Source organism: Prionailurus viverrinus, chromosome B2 (assembly GCF_022837055.1).
Source record: "Prionailurus viverrinus isolate Anna chromosome B2, UM_Priviv_1.0, whole genome shotgun sequence".
NCBI lineage: Eukaryota > Metazoa > Chordata > Mammalia > Carnivora > Felidae > Prionailurus > Prionailurus viverrinus.
The window spans coordinates 56,404,435-56,429,934 of NC_062565.1; the positions used below are offsets into that span (position 1 = coordinate 56,404,435).

The window sequence follows — 25,500 nt, forward strand, 5'->3', positions numbered from 1 at the left end:
AGTTGAGAACTAAAAAGTGGGCCTTGAGGCAAATTTAATTGAAGGAAAGGTCTGATGCATTTCAGAGGATTCTGAAGGCAACATCAAAAGATATTTTTAAAAGGCGTTGAGAGGTTGGATTGCCCAGGTGGCCAAACAGGTGTAGTTGTAAAAGCAAGGAGTAGATCCCCCACAAGTAGAGGCCGCCTTCCCATCCTCTCATGTGCTCTCAATTTGTCTACGCTTGTGATAGACGGTCCTTTTGCATGTCTAGCAGTAACAAAGCAGAATACAGACTTAGCCACTTATATGTACCTTTGTTCCTTAGGTCCTGTAAGAAACCTGCTTATTGAGAACCAAGAAATCATGGCATTTTTCTCATTCTTCCAAGGATGAATACTGCCTTCGTTAATATAAAGTTTATAGCCCAAGCTATGGTTCTATTCTTTTCTTGTACATGTAATAGCTTGGCAAGTCAATACTAAATCATATTGCAATCTTTGAAGACATTTTAAGCAGCAACCAAAACTCAATCCACATTTTTTCAACACAATAAACAACTGGATATGAGAAGGCACGGTCAAGTTTATGTGTGCAATGTTCACAGACAACAGTAATGAGTTATGACCACTGCTTTCCTGATAGAGACTGTAAAACGATTCTGATTATAATATGCGTACCTGTTGGAGATGTTAAAATTTAAAAAAACAAATGCATATTGGACTATGAAATACAGTATGTGTGGATTTAAGGAGAAAGAGCTCATGTTAAGGATGGTGAGTTTTCTGCATGAATCTCTCCAGGCCTTCTGCATGAATTGCTTAAGATGACAGAGAAACACACTGCCACATAATACCTCCTTGAAGACTTGACTATCAAGAAATAATTGCACTGATTCTGAAACATCTGTAAATGCAAACAATCAATGTGCAAAGCCTATCTCTTTGCTAATCTTGTTACAAACAGAAATATTGAAAACAAATAAGAAAAGCTGTTCATTATAATAATTTGGTAATGTGACATATTTTTGCAAATTAAGTGATTAAACATAAAGCACTAGAGCTAGATAAAATCATTCTTAATGTGTTTGAACAGCATTCTTATATTTTCTATAATTCAAAATCTTAAACTTCTTTCAATCTCTTGTATTACTCAAATAAGTCAGCAACTTGAAACTGGAGACTAATTGAAATAAAATCTATCCAAAAAAGGTCATGTCTTAAAGTCAGGATAAGGCCATTTCCTCAAGAATTCCCATAGTTATTTAATGCCCTTTGTTGGAGAGGGCTGTGTCATCAATACACTAATTTCCAGTTCAAACAGACAGCAGGCATCAAGTGGAGAGATGGCCCTGAGAGAAGTCATGAAAAGTAGGTCTTTCTCCAATGTACCCCCCGAGGGATAAATCACTTTTTGTTATAAAAGATTAAACTTTAAACCCATAAATATGACTGTGTTCTGCTCAACAGTTCATAGTATACACCACACACACCACACATTTTACAGCCCCAAATGTACATCAAATATGGCTCAAGTCTAGTGACTGTAATCTCAACCCCACTGATATTTTTGTGAGAGGTAGGCAATAATCACTCAGCAGGAGAGAATCACCACTTTTGAAACAAACACAGCTTTCAAAAAGTTGGTTTTAATCTATTATAGTATAAAAGCAAACAACAGCAAATGTAGGTCAACTTGATAGATGATTCTGTTCTGTTTCTCAGTACCTTTTTCTGTAAAAGGGCTCTTAAGAGTTCTCTCATTGTGATAACGGGGTGTATGAAATGCACGTCCCTTTAAAAATAATTTAAAGTGGTTTAGCATTCTATTCATCAATTAAAAATGGTAAGTTTTCTAAGGCATAAGTTGTTATTTGATAATATTCCATAAAACTACTAACTTTAGGAGCTCTCATTCTTCACATTCTTCCATTCCTTTCACATGAACAAGTAATACAAAAATGTGAGCAGGGGCTCAGGTGGTGGCTCAGGTGGTTGAGCGTCCCACTGGTTCAGGTCATGATCGTAAGGTTTGTGAGTTCAAGCCCTACATGGGCTCTCTGCTGTCAGCACAGAGCCTGCTTTGGATCCTCTTTCCCCCCCTCTCTCTCTGCCCCTCCCCTGCTCATGCTCTCTCTCTCTCTCAAAACTAAATAAACAAAACAACAACAAAAAATGTGAGCATATCAGTCAAGTTAAAAATGTAATGACTCACAAAAAGTGAAGAAACTAAAACAACGTCTAGGTATCTCCATCTGCAACAAAGATATGTCTTTGACTGATTCATAATTTCCCAATTACCTCATCTGCAAGATAAAAGTTTTGTATAGTCTGTGATTTTGAAGATTAGTTCCGGCTTAACCATTTTGTGATTCTAAAAATTCTAGGAGATACATGAATTTGCTGGTGAGATATGGTCTGTTTCAATACAAATAAGCAGTTTTGTTATTTGAATATCTTCCTATAAATCATGAAATTAAATCACACACAAAAATTAGACACTATACAGTATTCTTGTTTCAATATTTACCATTATGCATCAAATATAGACTATTGCAGTATTCAGTATAAAATCACTCATACTGGGGTTCCTGGATGGTTCAGTTGGTTAAGGGTCTGACTCTTGATTTCGGCTCAGTTCATGATCTCACAGTTCATGGGATGGAGCCCCACACCGGGTTCAGTACTGTCAGCAGGAAGCCTGCATGGGATTCTCTTCCTCTCCCTCTCTCTCTGACCCTCCCCCACTGGCTCACATATGCACGCACACACTCTGTCTCTCAAAATAAATAAATAAAAACTTAAAAAAAATCACTCATATTGCCATTTGAAGAACCACCATAATTTGAAAAGCCTTTCACACCTTCCCAACCTGATATGGTCAGAGATATATAGCTACGTTTTATTGAGAAGGAGATACTGAGTCTGTCACTGGCTTTCCCATATCCAGCAAACAGACAAGTGTTATTCTGAGAAACAGGATCAAGTTATATAATAGTTAAATTTATGATATAAAGAACTGATCTTATACTTCAAAATAGGTTAATTAATCAAATTCCTTTAAAAAAGACATTCTTAATACCCATATTTCTACCATATTTCATTACTAAGTAAACATATTCATGTACATTTTGCAACCCAATTTAATATTCATAAAACATGATTATGAAATAAATCTAATAAAACTTAAGTGTAAAATATATATCTATTGAACGCACCTTTCCTGTAATAGAGTAAGTCTAGCTAAAACAAAAATAAAAACAAAACACAAAAACCAAAAACTAGTATTCCCAAAAACCTCACCTGAAAGTTAAATTTTATGGTTTGGTGGGCTACAACAGTTTATTCCTGTTTGAAATAATTATAAACACAGTATTGTACTTAATTATACTTATTAAAATTTATCATATTAGAAGATAATTGGTAAACTAGAGCACTTATTTCTGTAATCTTTACTATTAGGATAATTACACGGTCATTGTTTATGATTCACTCTTCAGAAAGTAAATTACCATCTAATCTGAGTTTCCATTGTTTGATATGTAATTTATCAAAAAAGAGAAAAGAAAAGAAAAGAAAAGAAAAGAAACTCCTTTTACCCACTAGAATTTATGAATATAAGTGATGAAACCATGCCACTGAATGCTCTATCTTATAATCATGATTCTGGTGATACAAACGTCATATGATATGAAAATGTCTAGTGAAAAATTACTCTCAAGAGAGCAGTATCATAATTATTTTTATAAATAAACCCTGACTACAGAAGACTACAGGTTATAATCTAAGTGTCTAATAAAGACTAGATTGCTTTCATGCATATAATAATTTCCTGTGGATTGGCTAATGCTGTATATTTAGTTTCATTAATTCTACTCTTTATTACAATAGGAATATGCACTGTAACATGAACCAAAACATAATCAAGTGAGCGCGCATATTTGGACAAATTGTTGAACCATTTACATGTTAAATGAATGATTAAAATACCTAATTATGTTTTACATATTCATAGAATAAAAGTGCTACGGTCTTTAGTTGAAAACTGTTTTCATCAGTGTACTTCCAAAGACTTCTCTTTCTTCTATATCAGTATCATATATTTGTGTATACTAATATAATGAAGCTTTAAATATTGATTTCATGAAAGGCAATGAATGAAACATCAAGTCTTATTTTTATCATTTTTACTTAATTCTATGGGAACAAAGCATATACTGTAGTACCTTTGGATATTGCTTGACAGGAATCAATACCCTTTCTGAGAGCTTTATGTTTTTGTTGCTGATGACATCAAGATATTTCTTTTCTTCATCTTCTTTTTTTCCATCAGAACCTTGAAATTTTTCAATTTCTGAAAAAAAATTCACAAGAAAAAAACAGTAAGTGAAATGAGAAGTCATAAATAATGCTGATTGTTCTTATTACTTGACTTCTTAAAAAAGATTTTGAAGAATCTTGATAGGACTAAACACCACCTTGTTAACAGCTACGTGAATGCTACCATATATTAAGATGACCTCTGTCAAATCTAACTAAAAAGTTATCATTGAAGATGTGACTGCCTGCCATGAAACAAATGATGAACTTAATTTTTAACATCTATAACCAAAGAAGAAGGAAGGGAGGAAGAATATGCCATTTAATTATTTAAAATATCTAAGCAAACATAACTTTGCTAAGGACAATAAATAGAATAAAATATATTTTAAGGCTATATGTTTTATTTTTACTAAGAATTATTCCTATTCTCTATAATAGGATAGGAATGCTAAATAGCATATTATTTTGTATTCTAACAAAACTTCAAGGCAATTATAAAGGGGGTCATAGCAAAGTCTTCTAAAGGATTAAATCTGTAAATGCTATCATTCATATTCATCAACATGAAATTATCTGTCCATATGTTTAAGAGGAATTACTAATTTTGCCTTATGAGAATATTCCCAAAATGGATGTTTTTGAGCAAATGTACATTACTTATCTATTCTTTCGTTTTAAAATTAATTTATTCCACAAAGACTCTTAAACCTCTATTGTGGGTACCACAGATAAAACAGAAAGCAGAAAATAAGAAAATGTCCCTGCCTTTATGGAATCTATATTCTGATGGGAAAAATGAGCAATTAGAAAGTGAATATATATGTGCATGCATATATATGTGTGGGGGTAAAGGATAAATACAATAAAGATATTGAGACAGCTTTTTAAAGTTTTGTCAGATGGAACAAGAAAATTTTGTTTCTGTAATTTTGGAGTAAAGGAAAGGTGGTGATATTTGTTAAGTATGGAAATTTTCAATCCATATTAATTTATATTGCTTTGAAACATTTTTTAAAGATCTGACTACTTCTGGAGGTAAAAGCAATACTGTATTGCATGTAAGAGCTTTGTTCTTTGTTGTTGTTTGTAATTAGTATCTTTCCCAAAATGATTTCACATACATTACATAAAATCCCTGTAGTATTCCCAAAGATAATCTTTTAGCATATCGTTTGTTTGGCTCAAGTGGAATTATTAAAAAATCTTTCTGAAGTAAGATCACATTGCTTACCCACATAGTGGCTGAATAAATGCTATACTGCATGGTTTGCACAGAGTCATTTACAATCACTTTTTTTCAGGTATATACTATAATTTCCCTGAAGACTACTATCTTAGAATAAACTGTACTGTTTGAAAAAAAGTTATTTGTAATACATCTATAATTTCTATGTAGAATGAGGACATCAGATTCTCACTATTCCACTCCAGCAAGTCATTTTAACTGCCTGTCGTTTTCAACCAAAAAGCATTCTCTATTCAGGCTTTCAATCCCATATACAATTATTACATACAGAACTCTGACAACTGCAAAGAAATAATATTCATTATATCTTCTGATCCTGACAATGAACTGTTGATCACTGCCCTTTGGGTACATGCACCTACCTAATACCGTACCTAGTTTGAGGCAATTGTAATGTGGGACCAAAGACTCAATTCCCAATCTATTAAATGTATAGTTTCTCCCTTATCACTCACTCCATCACAAAATAAATTGAATTTGTCTGACATTATTTGTTCTCTACAAAACTACTACTACCCTAGGCATTTTTAAACATTTGCAATTTGATCAATTATTAATTCCAATAAATTTTCCATCAAGAAATGGAGTTGAATAAAATACCATTTCCACTGCTTTTTCTGTTCATTTCTACACTTTCCTTTTAAAAATGTTGATATGTCTTTTGCCCTTCTGATACTGTCAGGGAGTTATCTTGTCTTTCCTGACACCTCTACATGACTAACAGCTCAGTCATTGCATTTGTCAACTGGGTAGTCATGGAAAGGTATAAGCCAAATATGCCTGATTTTAAAGCCAGGAAAAGCAATGTATACAACACCTTTCCTTTTTAAATTTTACTTTAAAATAATTCTTTGTTTATTTTATAATTAATGCATGTTCATTGTGCAACATTCAGACAATAGAGGTATCCATAAAGATTTAATGGTATCCATGGTCATCTAACAATAACTAAATAGTTTTGTGTAGAGGAGTTGAATAATTTTTTTATATTTGTTTGTATGGCCTCTCTTTAAATTTGCCTTCCATATTATTGGGAAAACATATTTAATATACTAGGACAGGATTACATTTTGTTGAAAATGTTAAATTACATAGATTTTAGTATCTTCTGTTCTCCTTTCACCATTTATCTATTAATGCCCATATTCATTCAAATGCCCAAATTCATTCAAGAATTTGCTTTAGCATTCATTGACTTATTTTTAGTGGCTCTCTCCATAGTACTAAAATTATGAGATTACAACAGAGTTAACCTGTGGGCATCGGTGTATTCACCTTGTACCCAACTGGTTTTAGTCAGATGGAAGCTATAGTAAGAAATTATACTTTTTGTAATAAAAAAACACATAACCGTACTTCCTATTTAATAATTTCAAGTGTACAGGTCAATAGTGGTAAGTCTATTCTGTTGTTGGCTGTGCATCTCTAAAATGTTTTCAGCTTGCAAAACTAAAATTCTAGAACCATGAAACACTCATTTTCCATCCCCCTCCCACAGGCCTTGGCAACCATCTTTTCACTATCTTTTCTACGCTTGACCACTTTAGGTACTTCATATGAGTAGAATAACACAGTTTTTGCTTTTTTTTGAGTGGAGTGTTTCATTTAACATAACGTTCTCAAGGTTTATCCATGTGGTAGCATGTGTCAAGATTTCCTCCTCTTTAAAGTCTATATAACATTCCATTGTAGATATATACCACATTTTCTGTATCAATGGATATCCGAGTTATTTCTACCTCTTGGCTATTGTAATAATACTTCCATAAACATGGATGTGGAAGTGTCTTTGAGATCTTGCTTTGAATTGCTTTGGACATATACAATTTTTTGGACATATACAATTGTTTTGGACATATACAACTGTTTGGACATATACAATTGTTTTGGATCATATGGTAATTCCATTTTAATTTTTTTAGGAACCTCCATACTATTTTCCATAATGACTGCACCATTTTATATTCGCAAAAAGAGTGCACATGAGTTCCAATTTATCTGCATCCTTGCCAACACTTGGTATTTTCTATTCTTTTGATAGTGGTCATCCTAACAGGCATGAGGTGATATCTCATTGTGATTTTTATTTTCTCTTATGTTTAGTGATCTTGAGTATCATTTCATATGCTGTTGACCATTTGTTTATCTTCTCTGTAGTATTATCTGTTCAGGTCTTTTGCCCATTTTTAATTGGGTTATGTGTTTTATTGTTGTTGAGTTGTAGAATTTCATTATACATTCTGCACATTAACCCTTTACATATATACGATTTGCAAATATTTTTCCCATCCCATAGGTTACCTTTCACTCTGTTGATTGTTTCTTTTGATCCACAGAAGTTTTCTTTTAGTTTGATGTAGTTCCCTTTATTTTTTACTTTTGTTGCCTATGCTTTTGATGTCATATCCAAGAAATCATTGACAAATCCAATTCTTGAAGCTTTTCCCCTATGTTTTCTTTGGAGTTTTATAGTTTTAGATCTTACTTTTAGGTCTTTAATCCATTTTGAGTTAGGTTTATGTATGATGTGAGACAAGACTCCAACTTCATTCTTTTGCATGTAGATATCCAGTTTTACAACACGATTTGTTGAAGAGACTGTCCTTTCCCCATTGTATGTTTTTGGACCCTTGTTGAATAACATCTGACCATATACACAAGGGCTTATTTCTGGGCTCTGTATTTTGTTCCACTGCTCTGTATTTCTATCTTTATGCCAGTATCACACTGTCTGGATTACTGTTGCTTTGTTATTATATTTTTGTTGTTGTTGCTTTTGTTTTTTGGGTTTTTTTAAAGTTTTTATTTAAATTCCAGTTAGTTAACATATAGTGTAATATTAGTTTCGGTGTAGAATACAGTGATTCAACACTTTCATACAACACCTGGTGCTCATAACAAGGCACTCCTTAATACCCATCACCTATTTAACCCAAGCCTCTCCACTGGTAACCATCAGTTTGTTCTCTATAGCTAAGAGTCTTGGTTTCGGTTTCTGTTTCTCTCTCTCTCTCACTTTTTCCTTCTTGCACTGTTGTTGGGGATGCAAACTGGTGCAGTCACTACGGAAAACAGTATGGAGGTTCCTCAAAATTTGAAAATAGAACTATCCTACAATCTAGCAATTGCACTACTAGGTATTTACCCAAAGAATACAAAAATAGTAATTCAAAAGGATACATGCACCCCCAAGGTTTATAGCAGAGTTATCTACAACAGTCAAACTACAGAAACAGCCCAAATGACCATCAACTGATAAACGGATAAAGAAGATGTGGAGTATATATACAATGTATTATATTTTGAAAGCAGGATTGCAAATCTTCCAAATTTGTTCTTCTCCTTCAAAATTATTTTGGCTATTTGGAGTCTTTTAAGATTCCATATACATTTTAGAATTTTTTTTATATTTCTGAAAAACAAATGCCATAGGAATTAAACAGGGATTGCACTGAATCTGTAGATTGCTTAGGGTATTATGGAAATTTAATCAATATTCAATGTTCCACTTCACAAAGGATTCCTTCCTCTCACCTGCATCCTCCTTGATATTACTGAGTTATTTTTTATAGATTTTAGGTAAGAAGATATTTCGAAGGGAACTTTTAGTTCTGCTTTTGCTTCACTTTTTCATTTTATTTGGGCATATCATTTTAATTGTGTTTTTTCTTGTTTTTTTTTAAGTTTTTTAAAACTGATTCATTTGCATATTTAATTCATTTACTTTTTCCAGCCTTTAACTTTGATATTAATTTCTCTTTTTATTTGCATTGTTTGTATTTTTATTTTATTTTACTTTATTTTATATTTTTTTATTTTAGACAGGGAGAGAGCACACAAGCAGGGGAGATGGGCAGAGGGAGAGGGACAGAGCGAGAAAGAGAGAATCTTAAGTAGACTCCACACTCAGCATGGAGCCCAACATAGGGCTTGATCCCATGACCCTGGGATCCTGACCTGAACCAAAATCAAGAGTCCGATGCTCAGGCCACCCAGGCGCCCCTGTATTATTTCTGCATTTTAGAATTCAATGAAGGACTTCGTAGTGGGTAAATTTTTGGTCAGGACTTATAAGCATTACATGGAAAGGGTGTATATTCTCTGTTGTTGGGTTAAAAGTTAGCTATAAATCAGTGAGATCTTTTTTTAACCTATACTGGATCCATCTTGGAGTGAAAAAAGGTGTGTGAGAATTTCTTTGGAATGTGCATATGAGCGTAATTTTAGTTCATAAAGTATTCACATACTTAATCTGACTAAATTCCAATATTTTGTTCTATAAAATATACTAGGCACATTCCCACAAAGAGAGCAGAAGTGTTTCTATGACTTGCATTTCCCTCCAATGGCTTAGATGAGTAACCTCACCTAATTCTCCTATAGAAACAAGTCAGAATGCCTAGTATAAAAAAAGAAAGAAAAAAAAAACCCTAAACTCTTAAAATATCCCCACAATCCAGGCGATCTACAAAAACCCTATTTAAAAAGTGGGTTTCTGGGGTGCCTGGGTGGCACAGTCGGTTAAGCGTCCGACTTCAGCCAGGTCACGATCTCGCGTTCCATGAGTTCGAGCCCCGCGTCAGGCTCTGAGCTGATGGCTCAGAGCCTGGAGCCTGTTTCCGATTCTGTGTCTCCCTCTCTCTCTGCCCCTCCCCCGTTCGTGCTCTGTCTCTCTCTGTCCCAAAAATAAATAAACGTTGAAAAAAAAACTTAAAAAAAAAAGTGGGTTTCTGAAAACACTGAACATAGCAGGAATTCTGCTGGGTCCTGTGTGGGGTAGATTGTGGAAAAAGGAAAATTCAGATGGTTCCAAGAGTCCTAGAACATAGGAATTTCAAGCAAGTACTTCTCAAAAGAATAGATGACCTCTAACATAGAATTCTCAATGATCTGAACAAAAGAAAGAAAAAAAAAACATAAAACTGGACAAGACTATACAAGCTTCAAATCATGAATGATTCTGAAATAAACAATGGAGACCATACAATGTCTGAGGAAAAAGCTGAAGGTACTACGGCAGCATAAGCACTCCAGGACCTCAGAAAGCAAAAGAGAAACAACAAAAATGTCCTTCTTTAAGGGTAAGTCCCTTCCTGAGAGGGGAAAAACTGCCTCAAGCAAGATCCTAATGGAGCATAAACCAAGGACACTACCCAAGCTGAACAGTCTATTCCAACAGAAACCTCTTAAAAGCACAGGCAAAACTTAATCATTTAAACAATAGAAAGAGAAACGGATTGTGTTGAACCTCATACAAGCATACTAAATAAGAAAACAAAAAAGGAAAATGAAGTAAATAATATATTGACAGAAAATGAAAGTAGGAGAGAAATATATGATAACAAAGCAGAAAAACAGAATATTAACATGAGTGGAAGAAAGTATGTAATTAGAAAAGTAATAAAAGAGGAAAATGTATCAGAAATAGAAATGGGTTATATAAGAATCAATAAATTAGAGGAGCATGTAAAAACTTCAGAGCTCAGGAATGAAGTGGAAATAGTTTATATCATAAATGAAGAATAAACTAGAAATAACATAAGACTAAATAGATAAAAGAAGAGAAATAGAAGCAAAGGAAAGAATTAAACACTACTATAAAATCAGAAAGTTGAAAAGTTTTGACAGAAAATGAAAGATGTAGAAGATAGGTAACATCTTCATCTCCACGGGAGCTATACCTGGAGCTCTGAGAAGATGAAAACTAAAGCAATAAAACTGAAGAAACACTAAAAACAATTCAGACTAAAAACTGCTTCATAAAAAACTATATAATAATGTGACATGAACTGAGGACTGTGACCTAGGGAGAGGGAGAGGGAAGGTCAGAAGAAGGAAGAGAGGGAGAGGGAAGAAGGGTGAAAAAGAGAAGGAAATTGATATTGAGACCTGGAGGTGCAAACAATAATGCAAGGTTTAATGGACTAGAAATAATTGCTACAAAATTAGTTCCAGACAGTGGTTAAAGCTCTGGCTCTAAGAAAAAAAAAAAAAGACAAAAAACACAATTCTGGCTTTAGAATATGACATGCTGCAAATGCCTGCCTCAGTTTCACACCTGGAAATTAGGAAAGAACTCTCGGTGTATTATGAGGATTAACTAAATTAATAAGCAAGGTGTTTAGAAAAGTGTCTGGCAAAAGCATTGTTGTTTTTATTATTATTCTCGTAATTATACATTAGCTTTAAAAGGACCAAGTGCACTAGAGCGATATGGTAAAATGTCACTGAAGAGGGAGCCAGAAACTGATCTCTAGGTTAAGAAAGCATCACAGAGAAATAGGGAAGTTGACTGGCTGGACTCACGAATCATACTATATAATTTCTACATATCAAGAATGGCTTTTCATTTTGCTGATAATTTTTAAAAATATTTTGATATCTGACCTATGTTTGTAGTTTAGTATACTCTATAGCTCCAGGCATAAACAGTGTCAAATCATTTAAAGTTCGATTAAACTCATTCTGAAAATATGAATAAAATTTCAGTCAAGAGGATTCTATTTGAATATCTGAATTTATACCTCCATATTCAAGTCACTTTCTTAATACATGTGATTTTTTTCAGCAATCATAATTCACACTTCCTAAACTGGGTGTGTTGAGTATTTAATAGCGGTCTCCCATTCACTTCTACTTAGCATTTTTTCGACCTTCAGAATACAGTTGGCTTAAGAATTTAGAAATATCAAAAGCCTTGAAATTGATGTGTTTGGCTGTGTCTGTATATTAATGCTTTACACAAGTTATCATGGTTATATTTATTTTTATAACTAGAACATTATAGAGATTCATATTTTTAAATATAAATGACATATAATTACACAATAAGAGAAATCGCAATTATTTTGTTTCATGAAAAATCAGTTATTTAATATAAATTAACTTTTCTCTTAAAACCAAATTTAAAATTGGGCATTTGCATATTTTAAGCAATCTTGGTAAGATAAATTACTAATCTCCCAGTCATTTGAAAAAGAACATACTTTGCATGATTCAGGGACTTTAAGAATGTCAGTTATTCTATCAAAGCTAATCGATGTGAGTAATGACTTTATTCTTTCATTAACTCAATAACTACTACTGAATTATAGTCTACCTCATGTGTGGAGGATAAATATAGAAGGAAATGAGTAAAAATCAGGAAATAATGAGGGAAACAGTGACTGAGGTTGAAGAGTCACTAATGGCCAAACTTCAGATAAATTCTGAAGGTAAGACATCCTCTCCTAACTATAGATAGAAAGTGAAGGGGGAGGGAAAGAAGAATAAAGGATAGTCCCTAGATAAGTGATCTTAGTGATAACATTGATCTTGTGTCTGCATGTGTGTTGTGTGCGCACACACGCTGACTTACTTCACCAAGAATGACCAATCATGTTAGAACTATATACTAAATAATAATAAATATGTTCTTAGTCAAGCAAATTACATAGAGCTGTTTATGCCTATTTTTTTCTCTTCTCTTCTCTTCTCTTCTCTTCTCTTCTCTTCTTTTCTTGTGTGTGTGTGTGTGTGTGTGTGTGCTTAAATTTTTTTCATGAAGTGAAATACATGGTCTTCCAAGGACTTATAATTCTAAAATTCAAATAGCCTGTAGTTCTAAGGAAATTTTTAAAAATCAAGATACATTTAATTACCAAATAGACTTTGGAAATAATTTTCAGTGCGATATAAGAGAAAAGAACATTTATATGCAAGGTAAAATATATTGAAGCAAAGAACATGGAATTAGTCTGGGAAGAAAACAAGTTATTGTCAATAAAATATAAATGACCTTTAAATATAACAACAGGGAATGATGCCAGTATTGAGTTATTTTGAAATTTATGCTTGTCTAAAACCGAAAAGTCAATAAGAGGTTGTAAAAAATTCTTTTATTTATGGACATTTTCCGAATAGACTTTATAATACAAATAATGCTCAAGTGCCTAATGATTAGAAGTCCTTATTATAAATGGATCATGAACAACTTAGATTTACATAATATAACTAAGCAAAGGCTATCCTATATGTTCCACCTTCAAATTATACCCTTTAATTTCTAAGTAAAAATGTTTTCTGATGTTCATATTTGAATAAGAACCAAACTTTTACTAATTAATGTTAATAGAATGAAAGAGTGCAATATAGAATACTTTTCATCTTCTTTTTAGAATCCCCCATGTAAAATTTCAGACATCAGTATTCTATAATATAGTATTATTCCAGCATTTCAAATTCTAAAAATCTAAGTCTAAAATGAATGGCTAATTATGCCATAAATAACAACTGCTGCTTGTGAAACATAAACTTAACATAATAATAAAAGTATCTGACAAATGATTTAGCACAAATTTTACTTCATTGATATTGATCAGAAACATACAGACTTTCAAATGTCAGTCTCAAAGAATGGGTGAAGAAATACCAATGTTACTTTGACATATGAATTTTATTTTTAGCAGCATAACTCTGTGGGGTAACAATTATCTCCCTTTTCAAATAAATAAGCAGGAGTTCAAAGAGCTAATATAACATATATTATAAATACAAGAAGGAAAACAAGGGGGTAAAAAAGGATTTAAAAATTGGAGAAGAGCAATTCTCAGTAGAGAGAATTGCTATTTAATCAAAAATGATTTAAAAAAAAACCGGGCCAGACTTTGCTTGAAAATATCATTTAGCAATTTATTCTTGTATAAAATATCTTCTGGGGAGGGAGGCATGAAGGTTTATGTCTTGCCTTACCTGCTTCCCAAGAAGCTCATGCTGAGTGTCTTTAAGGCAAATTTGCCTTGTTCTAACTTGCCTATGATAAGGATTTCTTGTGTATTTTTTTTTCTTTTCACCCTCTTTACAACTTTTTGTTTATTCAATGCTGTGATAGCATTTTTAGCCTTATTTCACTCATGCTTTATTATCAGCTACCTCAAAACCATTTCAGAAATAAGTAATAAATACTTTATTTTAAAATCATTTAATATTCTGTATTAATAATCAATTATTAAGCCAACAATATCTACTAATACAAAATTTCTCTAAGTTCTGTTTGTGGTCTTTGGAGTTAACTCTGGAAGTTAAAAGCTGCTTTGTCACTTGCTAGCTACATAATCTTAAGCAAATTAGCCTCAATTCCTTTTCTAAAAAAAGGAAAGTAAATCTATCAAATGATGACATTATGGGAATTAGCATTTTGTGTACACTTTACTCGCAATAATTATGATGTTTTTTGATAGTATAATGCTTCATATCTGTCTCCTTCTATATTTTAATGTCTGAGCATATTTATTTTATTCATTTTCAAAGCCCCTGAATTTAGCCCAAAGACTAACAAAGTAGAAGGAGAACCTATGCCCTAAATCTGTGTTTCCCACCATAGAAAAATGAAATCTGTTTCTTACAAAACAGCTTAAATAATAAGAAAGGAGCCTTATGTGTGAACAATGATCTACCAATAAGAGATGTTGTAAAAAGTGGATCTCTCAGACTCAAAGTCAGCAGGGATGGTGGATAATGGTCTAATTCCAAAAGCCTTTAAGGGATGGAAAGTTGTTCCTAATCATTGAATGATATTTTTCTTTTATTGAAGACATGAATAACTGTTTCAGATTCACTAATGGTAAATCGTAGTCAAATTTTGCAAATAGTATTAAATACATACAAAGTAATCATTTTGATAATTCAAACAGAAATAGAAACTGCTAAACTTGATTTAAAAATAACCCAACTACTTGTTTTCAACAAGATTAACTGTACGACAACTATTTTAATGACTACCAATTCATTTTAGTACCCCGAACCTAGTCTTTAGGTAGACTGTTAATTATTGAGGGCACATCCATGACTTACATGTTTGTGTTTTCTTTACCAAAACTGTGAAAGTACTGATATCTACCTGCCCCTCTTTCCCTGGCTGCTTTCACTGTCTCAGCTCACAGGTCCTCTGCCCAGACGGAGTACAGAGTAACTCATGGGGATTTCTCTTTGTGAACTCCTACCATTCAATTCGTGTATTGCATATTCAGTCAGTACTACCTTTCAGTCATAACACAAGGCCACACCCTAGCTCAATGACCTTGAACGAGTCACGGTCAGCATTCTGGGCTCCATCTGTTCCCTCCTACCCACCCACCAACCCACCTTAAAATGGGAATCAAATTGTAGAAAGGGCATCCTAATATATTCTCAAACTCATAGGCTTCATAACATAGTATATAGTATCTGTAACTTCTCAGTTGTATAACACTTGACATCAAGAAGGATGATACCTAGTGTTTTTTAAAAATTTTCTATTTGCTAGGCAGTGATCCTGTACATGGACTAGTTGAGTTCACTTTGTTTACTTAAAAATTTTGTGATGCCTCAGATATCACCTCACGCCAGTCAGAGTGGCCAAAATGAACAAATCAGGAGACTATAGATGCTGGAGAGGATGTGGAGAAACGGGAACCCTCTTGCACTGTTGGTGGGAATGTAAATCGGTGCAGCCACTCTGGAAAACAGTGTGGAGGTTCCTAAAAAATTAAAAATATACCTACCCTATGACCCAGCAGTAGCACTGCCAGGAATTTACCCAAGGGATACAGGAGTACTGATGCATAGGGGCACTTGTACCCCAATGTTTATAGCAGCATTCTCAACAATAGCCAAATTATGGAAAGAGCCTAAATGTCCATCAACTGATGAATGGATAAAGAAATTGTGGTTTATATACACAATGGAGTACTACGTGGCAATGAGAAAGAATGAAATATGGCCCTTTGTAGCAACGTGGATGGAACTGGAGAGTGTTATGCTAAGTGAAATAAGCCATACACAGAAAGATAGATACCATATGGTTTCACTCTTATGTGGATCCTGAGAAACTTAACAGAAACCCATGGGGGAGGGGAAGGAAAAAAAAAAGAGGTTAGAGTGGGAGAGAGCCAAAGCATAAGAGACTGTTAAAAACTGAGAACAAACTGAGGGCTGATGGGGGGTGGGAGGGAGGGGAGGGTGGGGGATGGGTATTGAGGAGGGCACCTTTTGGGATGAGCACTGGATGTTGTATGGAAACCAATTTGACAATAAACTTCATATATTGAAAAAAATTTTTGTGATGCATTGTTTGCTTGTAAAACAGGTGTAATATCCTCATAAAACTGTTGGCATTTGATGGCAGGGCATAGGGTTTCACCAAAGTCTTTTCCATTATTAACAGATCATGACAGCCAATATTATCCTATTTCACATGATTACACCTAGTCTTTAGGTAGACTGTTAATTATTGAGGGCACATCCATGACTTACATGTCTGTGTTTTCTTTACCAGACTAATATCATTACGTATATGTTTGTAATATCATATGTATTGATTTAAATGAGAAATAGGACAAAATGAAAAAGAATAAGAAAAATAATCCCATAGTGATAGTAAGAACAGGGTGTGGAATTAATTTTTTGAAACCTCGTCAAAAATATGTTGCAGCTTTTGGATAGTATTGTCACCTAACACTAAGCAGTGGTGCTTCACAAAACACGAGAGGTCAAGTTAATTTTTTTTCAACCTTGTAAAGTGTCAGACACAAAGTCTTAAGGTTTAAAATTAATACCTTTTAAAAGAAATAGAATATTTTATTACTACTCATTCCAAATATATCCATTCACATTCTTCCTGGTTTGGCCCTCTTCTCTGAATGCATTCAATGTTTTTATTTTAATTCTTGCTACACTACACACACACAAAGTTACACACAGCAAAGCAAATGCAGAACACATATCTCTGCTTGCTGCTTCTTAACCACAAAACCGATCATTCATCTTCTCACTCACTCACCCCTTCATTCAATAAATATTTACTGAGAGTCTATTGTGTACCAGGTGCCATTCTAGGAACTAGATACATTGTAGTGAAGCAGAGAGAGAGCATTCCTGTCCTCTTAAATCTTACAGATAAATAAGGTAGAAAGTAAGTGGATAAGTAAATTATGACATAATCTGGGTGGGCATAAATGTTTCAAAGAAACATAATGGCACAGAAAATGGTGAGAAGGGTGTGATATTTAGATAGATGTGATTTAAAAAGGTGTCTTTGGGGTACCTGGGTGGCTCAGTTGGTTGAGCATCTGACTCTTGATTTAGGCTCAGGTCATGATCCCAGGGCCACGGGATCAAGCCCTGCATCAGGCTCTGCACTGAGCATGAAGCCTGTATGAGATTCATTCTCTCTCTCTCTCTCTCTCTCTCTCTCTGCCCCTCTCCCCCACTTGTTCTCTCTCTCTAAAAAGAGAAAGAAAGAAAGAAAGAAAGAAAGAAAGAAAGAAAGAAAGAAGCAAGGGAGGGAGGGAGGGAAGGGAGGTCTCTTTAAGGAGGTAATACTTGATCAGAGACCTGAGTTAAGTAAGGGGGTAAACTCATGAACATCTAGGTGTAGAGTTTTCCAGGCAGAGGGAAGAGCAAGTGCAAAGCATCTGAGACTGCAAAGAATTTGACATACTTAATAAAGTGTCATAAGGGCCATGTAGTTAGAGTGGTGGAAATATGGGAGAAAATGGTAGAGGATAAGGTGAGAGAGGTAGGAGTAATATCATGAAGGCCTTGTAGTCTGCATGTAGATCGAGTAACACAGTTTTTATGAATAAAATATGGCAGACGGAAGTGATGATGTATGACTTCTGAGATTAGGTCATACAAAATTTTGTGGTTTTTTTCCCCCTTGTTCTCTTATATCATGTGTCTGGAGAAAGTAGCTGCCATGTCATGGGGACACTCAACCAGCCCTGTGTAGAGTTCCCATGTTCTGGATGCCTTTTGCTAATAGTAACATATGGGAGCAGATGCTCTTTCCCTAGTAAAACTTTCAGATGACTGCAACTTCTTCAGAGACCCTGAGGCAGAACCACCCATTCAAGCTTCTCCCAAATTCCTTACCTGCAGAAACTGTGAGATAATAAATGTTAGTCATTTTAAGCTGTTATGTTTGAGGTAATTTATTATGAAACAATAAATAATACATCATGATATAGAACTTTTATTTTCTACTAAGTGTGATGCAAAGAGTTTGAAGAATTTTACCACCATTTTGATCTGATTGATTTGTGTTCTCATGAGACTATTCTGCAGTCCTATGTAGAAAGGTCAGAGAGGAGACAGGAAGACCAGTTGTGAGGTAGTTACCCGAGATCAGGTGGGATACTATGAAGGCTAAGTAAGGTATTAGACGTGGAGATCTAAAAACTGGTTGGATTATTCTGAATGTAGAAGTTTGCTGTACATTGGAATACAAAATTAAGAAAAAGGGAGGAATCAACAACGATTCTCAGGTTTTTGTCATGAGCAAGTAGGTGAAGAGCAGCATTTATAGACATGAAAATGATTGGCAGACAGCAGGCTTGGTAGGTAATATTATGAGTTGTCTTGTATTATTGTTAGGGAACATCTAAGTGGATATGTATGATGGGAAGTTGGTGTAATTCTGGAGCCCACAGAAAAGGTTGAGGATTCACATACTGATTTTTGAGACATCAGCACATGGTTGATGCTCAAATTCATAGATGTAGATTGGGATGGGGAAAAGAAGATTGCCAAGGACTAAGTCCAGTGAATAGAAGAAAGGAGAGCAAATGAATTAAACAGATGAAGAAAGGAGGGGAAACCAGCAAAGGATTGCAAAGGTTGTGTTAAATAACAAAACTCAACCCAGTAAATTTGAAGGTCTAATTGGCTTTATTAAATTATTCATAAACCGGGCAGCACCCCATCTAGCAAGTAAAGAGTTATTGTACTTGCTATTGCACATTCCAAGGAGTTGTACAAAATGGAAGGTTTTTATAGAAGGGTAGGGGCAAGTAAGTTATTAGCAAAAGAAAAGGATTGGTCCAGGGAGGGCTTTCTAGGGGAAAAGCAAGGTGTCTTATCATGGAGATTACCTCATCTTTCTTTGGGGGTGGAGAGGATCCCTGTGGCAGCCTCACTGGTGCAGTCTGAAAAATTCCTGACTTACCTATTAAGACTATCTCTGTGGGGGAGGTTAAAACTGCAGTTAGATTTTGTAGTAAGCACCAGTTTGGGAACTCAGTCAAGTAACACCTTTGGGGATTGTATGTTTTTGTTTTGTTTTGTTGAACAGTTGCAAAACCAGGAAAATGCAAAGCACAAAATTCAAGTGCAGAAAACACCTTAAGAATGGGAAAGAAATCAGAACCCCTGCATGGCTCAGTCTGTTAAGCATCGGATTTCAGCTCAGGTCACGATCTCATGGTTCACAAATTTGAGTCCCGCATCAGGCTCTGTGCTGATAGTTCAGAGCCTGGAGCCTGCCTCAGATTCTGTGTATCCCTCTCTCTCTGCCCATCCCCTGCTTGTACTCTGTCTCTCTCTGTCTCAAAAATAAATAAAACATTAAAAAAAAGGCATGGGAAAGAAATCAACTGATCCCACTGAGAAGTTTCATTAATGAAAACTGCATTTTGATCACTGGACTTGGCAAGGTGAAGGATGCTGGCGATCTTTCTAAGAATGATGAAAATCACTCACTGAAGTAGATTTATGAGAGAATAAGGTGGAGAGGATGTGGATATAGTGAGTAAGAAGTCTCCCCTGACAGCTACTCTGACTCATTGCCTTCCTGAACCCTGTTCTAAGCTTTCTGAGACCTTCCTGTAATGCAGCTCCTTCCACCTGATTTCCCCTTTCTATCCTTAGAATTAAATCACTTTCTTTGAGGTGACCTGAACTAAGCACACTTCCAGATGACCTTAGCCATGGCCATGATCTGTATCTACCATCTTTCATCTTTTTCAGACGTCAAGCCCAACCTACCTCCCTGAGTTTCAAATCTCTTCTTCTCCTTCTCTTTACTTCTTACTTTATATTTCCACTCTAAAATTATATAGGTAAAACTCAGTATACCTCAAACTGGGTTCCCCTTAGCTCTAAAGCCTATTCTCTCTCCGTCTTCCCTTCCACTACAATCTTTGCAGTCACACAAGAATGAGAACACATTCTTAACCATTTAAACATTGGTTCCTCCCTGCTCCTCACCATTCTACCTGCGGTAGTCACCAAGCCCTATTAATTCCATCTTCGGGCCTCCTCCCAAATCCAGCTTCTCCCCTCCTGGTGCTCCACCACTACTCCGATCCCTTTGCCGTCCATTCTCACCCATGGCAAGGGGCTTTCAACTAGTTTCCTTGAAGACCCACGCATAACTAATCTTTCACATCTGAGCTCTATTTTGAAAACACGGATTTGAGCATTACACATTCCCCTTTTCTGCTGGAGTGTGGTGTTTGTATTGGTTATTCCCTAGCTATACTGAGCATTCAGATTCTCTAGGTTGAATGAATGAGTGTCACCACTCTAACAGGTACCTGCCTCTCACTGCCTGAAGGTTACATTCTTAATGTTTTCTGTCACTACAAATTGATAAACCATTCCTTCCTCCTCTCTTGCCACATTCTAGTCTTGGGTCTTGCCATCCTGAAGAAAACACTGCATTCTATCATCACACATACCCGAAGCAAACCATGTGCTTTCAGAGTCCTTGGGCTTTCACTCACGATTTTTCCTCCCTCCTCTACCAGTGAAGAACTCCTCTTTCATGGAGGCCCAGATTGAACACTCATTTTGCAGGATTTCCCCAATCCTGGGTTACCCTCAGTACACTTTAATAGTGCTCCTATCACTTTGTAATGTGTTATTTATGAGCGTTTTCCCCTATTAAACTGTGGCTTCCTTGAGGCCAGGACAACATCATGTTTTTTCTTCACTTCCAGCACTCATTACAATGGACAAGGGACAATGAAATATAAGCTCAAAATCAGAATACTCACCAGACTGTGTGTCAGAATAAATTGTTCTAGAACAATTTTTCTTGGTTTTAATACAAAAATTTCTTAGAACATATGTGACTTTCAAATGCACTGACTGTTGTTTACATGGGGAAACTTCTATTCATTTTCACAAAGCATAAAATATCCTTTTAAAATCCATATTTATTTCCACAAAATGTAATACAACATTTTTATATTCTGGAGTGGTTTTAATCTCATCTATATGTTTTGAAAAGCCTAAAGAAAGGGGGAGTAACATCTAAAAGAGAGGATAAAGTATTCAGCACAACTTTTTTTACAGCCTTATCGTTTAGTGTTCAAGTGATATTTTAGGCATGTTACAACCAAATATGACTTCTTGTTACTTATAACATTGTTGTTTAGCTATAATTTGAGTTATATTTTAGAAAACAGGTTGAAGCTTTTGAGTTGATATGATGTGCATTATAATGTTTTTATGTAAAATATTGGAAAGTAAGGTCTCAGCATTTTTATTCAATGTATTTTATTTTTTAAAATGTATTACTAATGTTAAGTGGGAAGAGTCTGTAGTCATTACTAAGTTATTTCTGATTTTTTTCATATTCATATTCAACTATAGTCATTTCTACACAACAAGTAGAACATCTATCCTATGTTTGTGAGGAAAAGTATGAGACTTTACTTCTGCCATAGACACTTAGAGATACACTATCTTCATAAAAAGAAAACAACACATTTAAAATCAGCAGCTCAAGTTACATTCATTTGGTTCAAATTAAGAGACTTTTTCCTGAGTCTACTTTTACTGTGTTAATTATCTAAATCAGCATTTATTCACCATTTAGACTAATTTTACAGAAATACTACACCCAGATGTGCTCGAATTTGTATTAATTTATTTTCAAGATGTTCAAAAGTCTAATTACATTAGGCATTCCTTGTGCTTGAAAATCAATTTTCCTGAATTGAATAAAGGTGAGCTATTATTCACTGGAGTTAAAAATTCCTAATATGCCAATATCAGAAGGTATTTAAATAGAACTGAATATGACCCGCCTCACATTCATCATGTTGGGACACAATTTCTTTGTCCAATACTTTTTCTCATTCAGCAAATGTTACCGAGAGTCTCTTATTATGTATGTCATTGGGAAGGAGAAAAAGAAGTAACATTCTGTCTTCAATTGCTAATTATCTAGTGACTAATAATTGCAAGTATCATGGTGAAACAATTCTTATTTTACTGCTGTTCATATCATTACCAGTTTCTTATTTGTGTATTTCAGTAGTCAAACTATCAAAGGCAAATTTAGAAGTTTATTAAATATATATGCAGTATTTACGAATGGCATAACTATAATTCAAAGTCCTCTTCCTTAGCATCAACGCTATTGTTGAATATAATATATGCAAATAATATTCAATTATGACATTAGTATATAGAAGGAATTAAGAGATTCCATATATATAAATGTGTGTGTATTCATAAATTCCTACTTTGGTATATATAAGTTCCTACTTTGGTGGATTGCTTTAAAAATTGGAGAGGGTATAATTTATGGACTTGGTGTTTGGGCTAATTTCTATTCTCTAGAAAAAGTTTGCCAACATTTTCTCTTTACCCCAATCATCTTTAACCAATTTTAAAGAGAGAAACTCATCTAATAAATCAAAGTCGAATAATCAGGGGCCACATTAGAAAACAAAGTTTCTATAGTGCTTAAAGATGATATTCTACTTTCCATTCAGTCTTGCTATTCCTCTTTTTAGTTATTCTTATGCAGATGAAATAATAATACGGGCCTCTTACCACCATGTTGTGGTCCTGAACAAAATGCACACTAAGGGCCTGTCTTTGGTTGCTCTTCTTTAGATGTAGTGAGAAATGTTTTATTTTCTTTGAGCCTGCCCTCCTCTGCCTCTCCTCATCAACAAAGCAATAAATCCTTGAGAAATGAATTTAAGCCGTGGTCCTAAAGAAAAGGCACCAGTGTCTTGTTGGCACTCAGTCTGAATTTAATCTCAATGGATCCATACATCTCACAAATGGCACAGGTTTTCATATGATAAACCAGAAAGTGATTGTGTGGCAAAATCCCAGTTAACATTTTTTGTTTTTCATTGCTCACTCAGTAGCATGTGGGAACGGGTGGCTGATGGTAGACTTGGAAATCTGGATCTTGAGATTTCTGTCCTCAACAGACACAACTGTACCAGCCACTCTGGAGGAACCCAAGAAGGTGCAACTGTCTGCTGTTTTCTTTCTACTGTGTCACATGTTTTGCACTCCCCTTGTCACACTAGACATTTTCCTTTTTTAAATATATGAAGATCAAAAAAAATTAAATAAATAAATATATGAAGACACAAACAAGAGTTGAAAAGCTTCTCATTTCTCTTTGTTGCCTGTTACCATTTTGACAAGGTCCTAGAACACGAAGTTCGGTTTTCATTACTATTCCCGTGCCAAACACAGGTAGCCAAAATATGCCCATTTTATCAAAGCCATATGATTATAAACTAGGAATTAACCATGACCATTATTACTAAGATGGCCCAGTACTTCACTACTTGACCTTGAGCAAGTCCATTTACACTTTTAGTACCAAGCTTCATTATCTACAAATGATATTTTTTTCCCTTCACAAATCTGAAGGATCTTCAAATTCTGACATGTGCTGAGTCTTTAATGCAAAAATAGAATGTGATGTCTACAGGGTGGACAGGTTCAGTATAATTATTTGGTCCTCTATTTCAAGAGCTAGATGTTAACTTGATTTGAGATATTTTCTCTTTAGTGACTTAATCTTTTTCCCATTTTTACTTATCAAGTTTGCTATTGCTCGGATCCTATATTATAATGGTTAAGAGTGCCCTAACAAATAGGGCCCTATTTTCTTCATCTATCACATGCAGATAATAATATTATTACTTCATGCTGTTGTCTTTGTGCTAATGGCAATAACAACTAAATTGCTTACAATATTACTTGATATACTTTTATTGCTGTCATTGTAATTCTTGATGTCCATGAATCTACCTGTAGAAGAAAACATCATGCTTACGTTGTAGTCCTCAACTGGAGACTCACTGGAACTAAAGTTAAAGGAAGAGTCAACAGGATAAGAGAGAACCTATTTCACTCTATCCTGCACAGCATTTATTTATGTTAGTTATTCACAGACTTAACCTGACTGTTTAGATAGCTGAAACTTGGCGTCTTTATTTCCAAATCTCAGCTGTGGTAAAAGAGGAAGTATTCCTGTGTCAAAACAGTATTTTATAAATAAAAAGTGATTTGTGTGTGTGTGTGTGTGTGTGTGTGACAAAGTGGATGAGTTAGACAGGATTCCTTGAGTTACATTTTTTGGGAGGAGATATATCTAGGTATAGCTATAGATAATTAGCTATATAGATATTAGATGTATAAATATTACATATAAAGATAGCTATCCATATATTTATAAATCTATATAAATCTATATCTATCAAGCTTGAGATTATAATTCACACACCATAAAATTGACGCTTTTAGTTTTTTTTTAATTTTTTTCTTTTTAAAAAAAGTATATTTCAGACACATAGACCAATGGAATAGAATAGAAACCCCAGAACTAGACCCACAAACGTATGGCCAACTCATCTTTGACAAAGCAGGAAAGAACATCCAATGGAAAAAAGACAGCCTCTTTAACAAATGGTGCTGGGAGAACTGGACAGCAACATGCAGAAGGTTGAAACTAGACCACTTTCTCACACCATTCACAAAAATAAACTCAAAATGGATAAAGGACCTGAATGGGAGACAGGAAACCATCAAAACCTTAGAGGAGAAAGCAGGAAAAGACCTCTCTGACCTCAGCCGTAGCAATCTCTTACTCGACACATCCCCAAAGGCAAGGGAATTAAAAGCAAAAGTGAATTACTGGGACCTTATGAAGATAAAAAGCTTCTGCACAGCAAAGGAAACAACCAACAAAACTAAAAGGCAACCAACGGAATGGGAAAAGATATTCGCAAATGACATATCGGACAAAGGGCTAGTATCCAAAATCTATAAAGAGCTCACCAAACTCCACACCCAAAAAACAAATAACCCAGTGAAGAAATGGGCAGAAAACATGAATAGACACTTCTCTAAAGAAGACATCCGGATGGCCAACAGGCACATGAAAAG

General features: G+C 34.7%; 1 protein-coding gene across 2 annotated transcripts in view; it reads right to left on the reverse strand.

Moving 5' to 3' along the window:
- Nucleotides 1-25,500, reverse strand: part of KHDRBS2 (KH RNA binding domain containing, signal transduction associated 2) — a 591,209-nt gene that overhangs the window by 482,865 nt on the left and 82,844 nt on the right. For both annotated transcript variants that reach the window (XM_047859593.1, XM_047859594.1), the window contains exon 2: nucleotides 4,205-4,332. In XM_047859593.1, coding sequence (XP_047715549.1) covers nucleotides 4,205-4,332 — 128 coding nt within the window. The remainder of the gene's footprint in view (nucleotides 1-4,204; nucleotides 4,333-25,500) is intronic.